A 13,334-nucleotide genomic window follows, 5' to 3' on the forward strand; every position below is an offset into this window, starting at 1 on the left:
GTGTCTTGACCTCTTGAACTTTGTGAAGAGTTTTTCTGAGAAGATGGGTGTACTACATTTAGTTGTGCTCTGGCTTGGCTTCGTGTATAGGGGCGAGCTGTGGTTTTGTGGCCTGTGCCAGCCAGATCTGTGTAGGGATTGCAGGGGGGTGCAGCATCCGGAGGTGCCACCATGGTTTGGCTACTGGATGGTGTCTGTAATTTATCTGTGGAAAGGGTCTGGGTTTGGGTCTGGTGTGGTTGATTGGTGATGGCGTTCTGTGTGCCTCTGGATCTGGTGTCAGTTTTTGTGGGGAGGGCTAATTTCCAGATGTCTGGCAAGCGGGATGTGTCGTCACGCTTGTTCATGTTGTGAGGGTGTTTCTCTATCTCGATGGCTTCCATGATTATTCTCTTGTGGTGATGTTCCATGTTAGAGAGCAATTTGGAATCTGCAAAATTAATTTCGTGTCCTGTTTCTTTCATGTGTTGGAAGAGAGAGGAAGTTTTTTCTTCTTTTTTGACGGCATTCTTGTGTTCTGCGATACGTGCATTTATTCGTCTGTTTGTTTGTCCAATGTACGTGGCTGGGCAGACTTTGCAGGGTATTTCATAGACCCCTTGGTTTTCCAACTGGATTTTATCCTTGGGGTTTCTGAGGATATTGGCTATTTTTTGGTTGGCGCAAAAGGCTGTTTTGATATTGTGTTTATGGAGGATTTTGCTAATTTTATCTGTAGTGCCCTTGATATAAGGAAGGAGGGCCATGCCATTGTTTTCTTCTGTGTCTTGGTTTTTGGGGGGTGTTTCTTTTTGGATTAGCTTCGTAACCCTGTTTTGCTGGTATCCATTGGCAATTAACACATTTGAGAGATTCTGTAACTCAGTTGTCAAGTGGTCTTTGTCAGCCAGGCGTTTGGTTCTGGAGATGAGAGTCTTGGCTACGGAGTTTATTTGTGCAGGGTGGTGGTGTGATTGTGCATGTAAGTAGCGGTTGGTGTGTGTTTCACACATCCCGCTTGCCAGACATCTGGAAATTAGCCCTCCCCACAAAAACTGACACCAGATCCAGAGGCACACAGAACGCCATCACCAATCAACCACACCAGACCCAAACCCAGACCCTTTCCACAGATAAATTACAGACACCATCCAGTAGCCAAACCATGGTGGCACCTCCGGATGCTGCACCCCCCTGCAATCCCTACACAGATCTGGCTGGCACAGGCCACAAAACCACAGCTCGCCCCTATACACGAAGCCAAGCCAGAGCACAACTAAATGTAGTACACCCATCTTCTCAGAAAAACTCTTCACAAAGTTCAAGAGGTCAAGACACAAAGGCTTTAGCAACTAATCCACACCTAATGACCCACCTAAGTGGTACTCAGGATATCACTCAAGAAATCACTCAAGATATCCCTCAAGCAATTAAGGAACAAAAGAAGAAAAGGCACACTAGCCTGGGAACTTCCTCTCTGCCCAGAACATAGGAGGCCACACCTCCTCAACAGTATTTATAGGAACTCAAACACTGAGATCCTGCTCTGTTCCAGTAACAAGAAGCCGAAAGCACCAGCCTGAAGATGACGAGTGAGACCTCGTCGAAACGTCGCCTAGACACCCCAACTTTTACACGGGAAGATACCCGAGGACACCAAAACCTGCATATATATATATATATATATATATATATATATATATATATATATATATATGCATTCTTAAACTAGCAGAGTGCATACTTCCATGTTTCCTTCAGCTGTAAACTAAAATAAGTTTGCCTTTTGAAAAGCAGCCTGTCTCCTAATACAGCAAATAAATGTTCAAAGGAATCTGTGACAAACCAGTATGAACACAGAAGTCATTCCCTGTCTAGCATCACAGAAAATCAGTGACATTTTCTGATTTAACCTACATTTGTTTATCAAAATCTGCAGTAATACTAAAATTTAAGCTTCTCAATGCTTCATCTAATACTAAAACAATTCTCATTTTCTGACACAATAATCTAGGACAGGTTTGGTTATGTGTTTTAAAATTTGATAATTTTCATTTCCTTCTACAGCAAATTGCTTTCAAAAATTTGGTACAAAGAAATCAACAAAACGAACAACAGACTCAGGGTGCTCCAGCTTTAAATTCTACAATACAACTGCCTTTTCTAGTAATAAACACAAGCAAAAGTACCATCATAGATTGCAGCATCTCTCCTGACAAGTGAGTGTGATATGAAAGTACATGCTGTAGTGTTGAGTGCTTTGTAGTAAGCCTAAGAAACTTTTTTTCTAAATAAAAAAAAAATCAATTTGCCACCAGATTACCCATTATTCTCCCAATTCATGTTGAGTTTTTTATGTTCGGTCCGCCTGATGAGGAAGACCTCTGTGTTGAAACGCTTTTGATATTGTATAGGATTTGACCTGCTAATATGTTGTTATCAGTATATTGGTATTTGTGATTATTTTTGAAATAAAGATTTTTAATTTTTTTAAAATAGTACATTTTCCCCTTTCACTTTGTTTTTGGCTGTTGGTCATGCTGGCCAGAAGGCACCACCACACTTATGGTGGTAAGCAGAATTGTTGACGCCTGGTTTTATATTCAAATTTGTGTTATAAAAACTTTCATAATAAAGCTGGCTAACAACAAAATATCTTGTTTCTGGAACAGCTTCTCTAGTAGCAATTATAAGCTGTCCTATAAGTTATTTTTACCAGTTTTATACGGCTAAAGGACCTAAGTAGGGATGAAATACACTTAAAATGCATTTGGTGGGCAGGAAGGGGGGCACTGAATTTGAGTGAGGAGTCTGTAGATGACCTTTAAAATCCATTTGGTTTAGTACAAGAAAAGATTTTGGCTTAAGCAAGATTTCCCCTCAACTTTGAATCTGTTTAATGAGGGGGAAAAGTTTATGGACTCCTATTGCCTCGCATGGAAAAAGTGTTTTTAATTGGGGAAATATAATAATTTGTACCCTGCTGAGATGGCAGTTGACCAGATGCAATCAGAAGCACTTTCTGTACCTAGTTATGTTTTAAATATAGCTTTGACTCATGAAGTAATCCTGCAAGTGTAATTGTATTTGGGCACTTATTAACATATAATTTAGAAAATGCATCTAAGCTGTACTAGGAAATCTCACTCATTTTCCCCCTCTTACAGATTTGAATACCTTTTTAATTTTGATAGCACTTTTGAGATCCATGATGACACTGAAGTATTAAAGCGAATGGGAATGTCACTTGGCCTAGAGACAGGCAAATGCTCATCGGCAGACCTAAGAGCTGCTAAATCACTAGTGCCTAAAGCTTTAGAAAGCTATGTCACAGGTAAGGCTGTGGTTTTTGCATGTTGCTGATTAAATGCAAATCCTCACCATCGTGAAGAATTTCTAATGATGTCAGACTGCATGAAGATGGCAATACCGAGTGATTTATGAAAGTTGGCAGTATTGTACAAACTAAATCACAGGTTTAAAAGTAGTCATCTGCAACTAGAGATTCCAGAACTTGTAAATAAACCAAAGTGCTTGAATGGTGTACTATTCAAAGTAGTGCCATTAATAATTCCTGCTGTCACCCTGCTATTTAAAACTAAGGGAGTGTCTACATATTTTTAAAGTCCGGTGAAAAAGTATGCTGCACAGTTTCAGTCATGGTATCCAGCAAATGTATTGACGATCAAGGGGCTGATTCGGGCTACAGAATCTCTCTTAGTGGAACGATATTTGAAGTGGTTTGCTACACACAGTCACAAAATAGTTAAGCTAAAGAACCACTTTAAACAATTTGTGACATAGGTAGAGCAGATTATGTTATACTTTAAACCAGCCTTCTCCAATCTGATGCCCTCAAGATATTGTTGAACTACAATTTTCAATGCCCCAGACTATTTGCTTTGCTAAGAGGCAGCAGGCACACCAAATAAGGAATATTATTGTGGTCACCAAGCCTTCTTTAAACACAAAATAGGTTGCTGCCGAAAAGGTGCCTGGTGCTCATCACCCTGAAAGTGACAGGCTTTCCTTCTTTGAAAGGAGGACTGTAGAGCACAGAGGGAGTAATGTGAGTATATGTGAGCTACTCTTGGAAGCTGCTCTCCTCCCCCTGCATGCTGTTCTGGGCTTTTCCTCGAAACTCCCCTAAGCCGAATTTTGCAGCTTGTTGGGAGGAGAGTGGGAGAAAACCCCATTGTGCAAGTGGCTTCCACTGATGAGATTGGCTAGGACCCATTGTGTCCCCAGAGAAATTTCCCTTGTTTAGTGAATATAACCACCTTTTTTAAACTAACATATACATAATTTTTTAGAGTAACCCAAACATATTTTAAAGCTGCAAATGGCAAATCTTGTGTTTTGTCTTTGTATTCAGTGATAGTTTCAATATTTCTTAGGCCTTCTGATTGTCCTTATGAACCAGGAGCAATATGGGGATTTTTTTTTTATCCTTCCCTACGCAAACTGCTATTTCAAAGGATTCCTATCTGTTCTCTTAATCATAACATAATTACGCAATGTAAAGTTGTGGCTAGATCTGTCTAATCTGCATAGTTACAGAAATCAGAGGCCTGTACAAACAAAGTAGCTGATTTAAATGTGTGTTGTACAAATTTTCAGGGAGAGGATCGCAGTGAGATTCTTACTGCTTTCTGAACAGCCTCTACTTGTTTTGTTAAACATAATCTGTTCTTTCTTTCAAGGACTGCAAGGTAGTAAAATGTTTAAAATAAGCATTTGTGTTCATATTCTTATGGCTCATTAATAACAAAAAATGGTGTGTGCATTCCTCTTTAAAAGTTATTCGCTAATGATATCCTGCTCTAGATGTTCTGAGCCTCTAGGTCTTGCATCTTTGAACATAGAGAAGCAAGCTTCCAACTTTGATCACACCTAAACACGATTTCCAGTATCCCAAATGGCAACTTTATTCTGACAGTCAATGAGCTATTGTATTGTTTAAACTAAAGCACCAAATTGAACATGGAAAAATGGGATGTTGTAGAGTTTGCTTATACCAAAATCCCAGAAGTAGAGCAGTAATATTGCAATGATTGCATTATCTGGAGCTCTATATTCAAGGGTATAAATACTTCAATTGAGCACTTATATTTCCTCATGGATGCTGAATAAACTTGAGATGTTGAATGTTGGATAGTTGAACTTGCCTCTATTGTATTTCTCCTATCTTCACTGTACTATCTAGAAAGGGTTAATGAGTGAACAAGCTAAGATAATCTCTTAGTTCCATCTGTCTGAGTGTATAGAGGGCCTTGTCTTCTGCTTTAAAATTTCCTGAGCTAAAAATAATGCCAGCTTTAATTTACCACTGGTACCATTTTACCAGTGTACCTGAAAGATTAACTTGCCCTCTTGTTGGAACAGCCAAAGTACACTAGACCCATGCAAATAGTCCATTGTGCTGGCACTTCAAAGACTCTCCAGATAATTTGCTACACTAGATCTATGATGTCATTTTGCATTTAAAGGGATTTTCCTTAGATAATTAGGGGAGGCATTAACTCAAATAGTCACCCAGTTTGTTGTATTTTTAAGTTGACCAGTCAACATTTTTGTTCTCTAAAATTCTCTGGATGATTCAGCCTTTCCAGGTTGAAGTTTGTTTTTACCATGCAAGCACTATCAATCTAGAAAGCTAACTTGCATATATTTTTGATAGGCTTAAAGATATTCCTCCCCCCCCCCCCAAATTGCTTAGCATGTGGGACACACCACTAATATGATAACATGGGAAACAGAACAGAAAGCCAGGGGGGAAAAGGTGTGCAATAAACTCAGATCATCAAACTCCTGTTTGCAAGATTCAGGCATTCCTACTTGGCCATAACAGAGAGAAGCTGGTGCCAATTCTTACTAGAAATAACAACTAGCTTTTTATATAGCGTATAGCTAATTACTTACTTTACCCCCTCGAATACTGTTTTTCTGAGACATCTTAATACATATTGCCCTTGTAAGCATATATGTGTTTCATACTGGTAACATACCTAGTACTCTACAGAAAATAGACATGTATGCCTCTGCTCCCATTGCCAGTCCCTAAACTCTCTCACACAACATGAGAAAAGGATTAGAAAAGGTGCTAGGGAAGAGACTGAGCCACATGTATCCCTTCAACTTCAAAAGGCTTGGTGGAATCAGTTCAATGACTAAAAAGTGAAATTTTCAGGATTCCAAACATGTAGCTTGGTGCATGGGCATGCCCCAAGAATATAAAAAAGTATGTTTCTGTACAGGAAAAGTATTGACCATTTGCTGTTGCATGTTATGTGTTGAGTTGTAATTGACTAAATGCTTTCTTTTAGATATGTCTACAGGAATTTACTGCTTGAACCAGGGGCTAGTTTTAAATTCAGCTCAAGCAGGTTCTGCTTTGGCCACAGCTGGGAATACTGCTCTTTTTAAGTCAAGGTAAGTAAGTGGGACGCATGTGGCGCTGTGGTATGAATCACAGAGCCTAGGGCTTGCCGATCAGAAAGTCAGCGGTTCAAATCCCTGTGACGGGGTGAGCTCCCATTGCTCGGTCCCTGCTCCTGCCAACCTAGCAGTTCGAAAGCATGTCAAAGTGCAAGTAGATAAATAGGTACCACTCCGGCAGGAAGGTAAACGGCATTTCCGTGCACTGCTCTGGTTCGCCAGAAGTGGCTTAGTCGTGCTGGCCACATGACCCGGAAGCTGTACACCGGCTCCCTTGGCCAGTAAAGCGAGATGAGCGCCGCAACCCCAGAGTCGTCCGCGACTGGACATAACTGTCAGGGGTCCCTTTACCTTTTACCTAAGTAAATGTTGAATGGATGGCTTCTTTTTATGTTATTAAGAAACTACAATTGCCTTCTGGGAAAAGTGAGCCCTGAGCCTTTATTTCTTGTTAAATTCTCCCAAGCAGATACTGGGTTGATGCTCTTCAAGTCAAGACACCCTGATTTTTGTTACATCTCTGTTGATCACCTTTTGCTGTATACATTTCTGAAGTAATCGCTGAACTGTGATTGGGGTTTAAGATTAATGTGTTCATGGGTTTAAGATTATGTAGGGTTCTAGATTAGGATGACTGGAAAAAGTGAAATTACTTATTTAAAGCCACAGATCCTATTTTATGAAGGATTTGCTCACATACACATGGACATCACTTTCTCCTTGGTTGATTTACTCATGATTTGATAGCTTTTATTAGACCAATCAAAATACCACAAAACAGTGCACAAGCTTTCTAATTCTTTATCAGGCTGCATGGTAAACAGACCTGAAGGAGTGGGAGGGATCTTGGCCAATGCAACACTGAGTATGCATCTGGTGAGGAGAGTATTATGCCAGAATTTGGGAGGAGGTAGCATGTTTTCATATGAGGCCCTCTATATGCTGTAGACTTCAGATTGCAGCAAGGCAACAAGAATAACAATGGCATAACATTAGATTAAGTTTAGCATACTAGTATTCTGTTTGAAAGTTCTGTCTGTAGAAACTAAAAAAATCCATAATGTCTTAATCACACATGCAACACTGAGATTGATTCTAATGTTGAGATGCATACCTGCATGTGTTAACCAAACCTACAACAGTACAGCTTAGAGGAATGCAGTTTTAAGTATCAAGTTGTTAAATAGGAGGCAGTTCTCTCAAGCAGATTTTTTTGCTTCTTTAATAGTGGAAATCCAGGGTTGTGTCTAGATTCTGAAGTGGCCTTAGCAACAGGCCAGCTGCTGGCTCCCAGCAGCCAACAGTCCAGCAGTGCAACATCACACTACTCAGAGTCACGTGGTGAAACCCCCTGTTCCTTCAATGACGAGGATGAGGATGAAGATGACTCTTCTTCACCAGAATAAAGGCACACTAGTCATTTGAAATACTCCTCTTGTGCACTACTCTTGTGCGCTTAACTCTCTTTTCATAGTTTTCTTCCACGTTTTGCCTCTTTACCCTGTGCAATTTTGTTGAACTTTTTGAAAAGTGTCAGAGACAGGAAGCTGCTTATAACAAGGCACAGGACATTGTACTACTACAGAACAAGAAGAGAGGATGACTCAGTGCTCATACCTATGCACATCGGAGAGAATGTGGAGCCCTTCAAACAAGCAAATGACCTCTGGTGTGACAGTGTTCTCTTTCATTGGTACCCAAATCTCATCCACAGAGGCAGAATGGATTTCTTCTCCCTGCAACATGTTAATGCCATACTTAAACAGCACTACAGTGACAGACCGCCTGCACTTCCTGTCGGGACATTCATTTACCTAGGCCACTTCTCATGCATGGGTTGTTCCTCTTCTGTATGCGTGGAGGGTCAGCTCCTGTGTTTTATGTATTTGTGTTTGTAGTCCTCACTGCCAGAAAGAAGTTGGAAGTGGTCCTGGTAGCCTGGTTGCATAGGGGCCGCCTGGATCCATGGTGGACTCCTCTGTAATCTGCCAGGCAACTTGAGGACCCTCATTAACGTTTGTGACAGGTAAGAGTGGGATGTCCTTTCCCAATAAGCTTTTAAATGCACATGGTTAGTGTGCAACTCCACATCTCCCCTTCTGGGCCCATATACCGAATAATTGAATTGGCTCGCATTACTTTCCCCTTCACTATTAGGGGAAAAAACACCTTTCAGAAAGGTCAGAGTGGACAATGCACAATTTTTCTTTTTATATCATCATCAGTTGCCTGCTTCTTTTCCCTTACATCACATAAGATGCTAATTAACTCCTCTGCCCAATTGTCATTTTTTTTTCTCTACAGAAGAACACAAATATTTAAAACCACTGTGCCTCATAAGACTATGTGATAGGGAAGCTATTGAAGTTTTATTCTGGTTGAATAGCTGTGTGAAAAAGTGGTACACATTCACAAAGAGACATGTGTTTTCAGCTTGAAATCCTCTGTTTTAACTATTCCAGATTTAGTATTTCATCAGGTTATCATTTTCCCCTTCTACTGTCCATTAAGCAGTGAGACAATGCTCACAGCACACTCTGTGCAGCTGCTGTTTTAATTTAGAAATGAAGAAACTGTATTGAAGGAATTTTTAAATTTTAAAAAGATGACTACAAAATACTAAGATTTTAACTGATATGTGACGTTCCCTCACACTTTTTAATGGATAAAGGAAGGTTAAATTATAGCAAAGCTTTCCCCCATAGAATCTTAAATTACAGTCCTATGAAATCCAAGCAATTTTAGTTGACAAGTGTGTTCTGAAATCATAATAAACTTGCTTTCTAAATGTCTACTAGACCAATGAAATATTATAAATTATTTAAATAAAATGCAGCTCTCTTTAGAGAACTAAAAAATGAATTTTTTTTTGAAGAAACTATTTTGATCTCAGGTTTTAAAATAATCTATGAAGCCATAATCTTTGCTGCAGATCATACAGTGCTGATAGGGAAATAAGAAACTGGTATCTTCAAGTGTAACAATGGATGTGAATATATGAATACAGTAATCTAAAGAGGCTTTTTACTTTGATTTTGTGTGTGTGTGTGTGTTAAATGAGGCAGCTTCAGCTGAAAGTACTATGATCTAATTTTGGGGAAATTATAAAGAATGTTTTAGAGAAGGTATATACTAGGTTTTTTCACCCCAGACTGATTTTTTTGCATATGAGTATTAACATCCAAAAGAAAAGCTCCATTTTTAGTCTTTAAGGGCTACATTGCCATCTGGGAGGTAGCAGAAGCGTGTTCCAATTTTTAAAATTGCTTACTGTTTGTGATTTGGCAAACCATTAGGCAGTCTTTCACATATATTGAATGTAGGATTTCACTATGTTCCAGGCCTAGTGCTCTGAATAGAACTCAAATTCTGACACAATCCTGTGTCAGAATTGCTGACCAAATGAGAAGGGAGGTGCTCAATCTCTGAACGAAAACATGGAGATGTGGTAGAATAAAAACAAAGTCATTTTCACCTTCACTCTAACTTTCTCATGGCAGGAGATGCATGTCTTTTTAATGTGGGTCCATCCATTCACTGCAAACACAAGGATTGGGGGATAAACTCTACTTAGTAGCTTATCTTTCCAGGTCTTTTATCCCAGTTGGCTTTTAGTACCATAAGTAAACTGGTTAGGAGAAAGGCACTTGAGGGAACAAGTTGAGGACAGGAAGAAGGTCTTGTGAGAAGCTTACCTGCATGCTCCTTTGGCCTTCTAAATCACACCCCCAATTCCCTGCATTACAAAAAATTGCAGACCCATGTTTATAAAGCTGCTGTTCTACCTTGATCATTTCAGCCTTGTAGCAAATCTCCTTCCTTCCACTCCACTAAACAACACACACACACACACACACACACACACACACACACACACACACCTGGTATCGCCACATTGCATGCATATATTTATGAATCTATTCCAAAGTAGATTTGTATGGATGCATGGACTTATGGCCATGTCTTAAGTGCATAATATGGCCTATAACCAGCACAATTACTTATAAGCAGTTTTAGGTCTTAGACATTAAACATATTTAAGGGAAAGGGCAGAAAAAAATTGGCCCTCCAGCTGTTGTTGAACTACCCCTGACAGTTAGCTATGCTGGCTAGGACTGAGAAGAGCTGTATTCCAACACCTGCTATAGTGGAGGATCACAACTTCCCTATCTCCATTTTAGGGCAATACATCTTGAAGTGAATGGTTACCTGAAAATAGGATGGCAGATTATGTGGTTCAAGAGGACGTTTCCCTTACATATGTACAGAGACAGTTCAAATTCTGTGCCAGAGAAAGTTTCATTTCATTATTTCTCTTGTTCGTATTTGAAATGATTTACTGTTCTGCCTCTAGTTTATTCTGGTTTTGTTAGAGAGAGGCACAAAGTTAGGAAGGGCACTATGGCCCTGCCTCAGCCACTGGAACTCGTGGTCCCCAAGATTCAAGCAGGCATTTATCCACAACTTTCAAGCATGTCAGCATAAGTAAAAGGGCTGCAAACTTGCTGTTTTGTGTGTGTTTTGATGAGGTTTTTGCAAAGCTGAATTTTGTACCCCAGAACCATATTCTGAGATTTGCCCCACAGATGCGCACACACTTTTATGAAATTGGAGCTACACATAACTGCCTACATTTGTTCATCAGAGTCCATGGGAAGCTTTTGTGTCATTAGAGCTCAACCCAGTTCTGCAAATAACAGCACTTTCATGAAGTGTGTTCCTCACACAGCATAACAGAACACTGTTCTCCTGCTCTTCCTCAGTGTGTGTGTGTGTGTGTGTGTGTGTGTGTGTGTGTGTGTGCGTGCATGACCACCATGCTAGGTAGGGTGTTACAGGGAATGACAGATTGTTTCTTGACCAAGAAGATGGGGGCAGATGGATGGGACAGTGATATGCAAGGAGTGGACAAGCTTCTTATTCCACATGAACAGCAGATGGGAAAAGATGGGGTTCTGCAATGCCTTTTATGATTCCTTCATGCCAAGTGCTGCATTCATAGGACTAGAGTGAACCCTTGAGATTTCATCAGATTAAACTGGCAATCTGAATTGGGAGAAGGGGGAAGAGAGAAAATTCACAGTAACCAAAGAGGCTGACCATATGGCATGAATATTACGGAGCACTTTGATTGTTATCCTTCAGAACCAGTTTTGGAGGGAAATGGTTGAATGGTTGGGGAAAGTTCAGACTTCTTTGAAAACAAGAAATACAGGAAAATCAATTAAAGCAATATGGATGTTCGCAAGTTATTCCCTGCCTTTGTTGTAGTTGTCAGATTTTGCTATGTGGGTACGTACAGAAAGTATAAGTAAATATGAAAGATCCTTAATGCTTTTAAACTGGAACCACAATGCAATGTTTATATGCAATGTTTATATGTTTTGTGTTAGTGGGAAATATGTGTTTCTTTCACAAAAATGTCTTAATTAAAACAGGAATTTGCATCATGCAAACCCACTGTCACTAACACAGGTGAAAATAAAATAGCCAAATCATATTTGGAGTAGTGGTATTTCAGGGAGTCTATTCTGAGTATGGTTGGCTTTGATGCTGCCCATATGAATTAAGCCTGGCACAATGTTAAGTTTCTTCCTACCATTTTTTATGAACTGCATAGTGTTGTACACATCAATAAATGTCTGGTGTGCACACCTGAGCAAAACTGGTTAAAGATTAGGATCTGAAAAGTACAACCATTCTATTCCACCAGAGAACTTCTGACTATGTCCTCCTAAAAGAATTTATGATGGTCTGAAAGCATTCTTGTCTTTACCAAAACCTTGATAGTCTGTTTTATCCAAATGATCTAAAGGCCTATTTATTTCTCACCACATCTATATGCCAGCAGCAGAGAAACTTGTCAGATGATGGTAATGATTCATGTGGCAATGTTGTACACACAGAACAGCTGTCTCAAGTAGCCTTTGTGTAGTGATCCAAATATTTAAACCAACCCCAGCACATTGCAGCAACTTTAATCTGTAGTTTGTAAATGAACTTGCAGAAGATGTAATGTTCCATGACTTAGCTACCAGATATTTTAAAATCTGTTTTATGCTATTTTGTAGAGAGGCTAGGTTTTTCTGCTTGTGTTTGTTTTTTTACTACCGCATAATATATAGTTTGTGTGACTAAAGTGTGAAAAATGTGGTAGTCTTGTGTATGTCTTAAGAGAAAGAAGGCAGACGCAAAGAAACTCTTACACTTTAAGACTGTTGCTACTAGCAATGTAATATGTCTGATCTAATAGAAAAATGTTACCTTGTAGTATATCACATACTTTATAAAAAAAACACCATTATTTTTTTATGGAAATTTTATATAAGAATCTATTTCTGCATATTTCAAGTGATCTTGTATTTTATTAAAGTGCTACAAGTAAGGATTGTGCAGAAGAGTGCAAGTATTTGCATCTGATTGAAATGAAAAGCATGCATACTTTGAAGAAAAATAATATCCTGCTGTTTGTGACCTGAGAAGTAAAGCTAAACTGTAGAACAGAATAAAATAATTTAAAGACAACTGGGGCTGCTCTTGTTTTTAAGCAAACACTGCGGCAGAGGAAAGCTGTCAAAGGTTAGTGTTCATAGCATGTGTTCTCCGTTTCAGAAAATACATCTTACAGAGTAAGCTGCAGGGGAAACAGGGTCAAGTTGAACTGATGTTTTCAAAATAAATAGAAAGCATAACTAATTTCAACACTTAGTAGGTTCTTCTGGACTGGAGTCTAGCACAACATCCAGTTGATCTTCTTAGTTCTTAACGATATTGTGTGTATTGCTGGCAATTCAAATACTGGGAAAAGCATTTTCTAGGTTCCTAATGATGTTTACTTGGAAAGCAAGTCTTACAGAGATTGCATGTGACTACACCAATAGGTACTTTTAGTAAATAGTATAAAACTAATTCATTTA

At 39.3% G+C, this 13,334-nt stretch overlaps 1 protein-coding gene across 10 annotated transcripts in view; it reads left to right on the plus strand.

The window, feature by feature from the left end:
* The window catches only part of TFDP2 (transcription factor Dp-2), a 37,821-nt gene extending 24,879 nt beyond the window's left edge, over positions 1-12,942 (plus strand). For all 10 annotated transcript variants that reach the window (XM_028731185.2, XM_028731190.2, XM_028731193.2 and 7 more), the window contains 4 exons: positions 2,047-2,198; positions 3,147-3,313; positions 6,306-6,411; positions 7,646-12,942. In XM_028731185.2, the coding sequence (XP_028587018.2) occupies positions 2,047-2,198; positions 3,147-3,313; positions 6,306-6,411; positions 7,646-7,823 (603 nt within the window). In that variant the 3' untranslated portion in view covers positions 7,824-12,942. The remainder of the gene's footprint in view (positions 1-2,046; positions 2,199-3,146; positions 3,314-6,305; positions 6,412-7,645) is intronic.
* The last annotated feature ends 392 nt before the right edge of the window (positions 12,943-13,334 follow it).

Source organism: Podarcis muralis, chromosome 6 (assembly GCF_964188315.1).
Source record: "Podarcis muralis chromosome 6, rPodMur119.hap1.1, whole genome shotgun sequence".
Lineage (NCBI taxonomy): Eukaryota > Metazoa > Chordata > Lepidosauria > Squamata > Lacertidae > Podarcis > Podarcis muralis.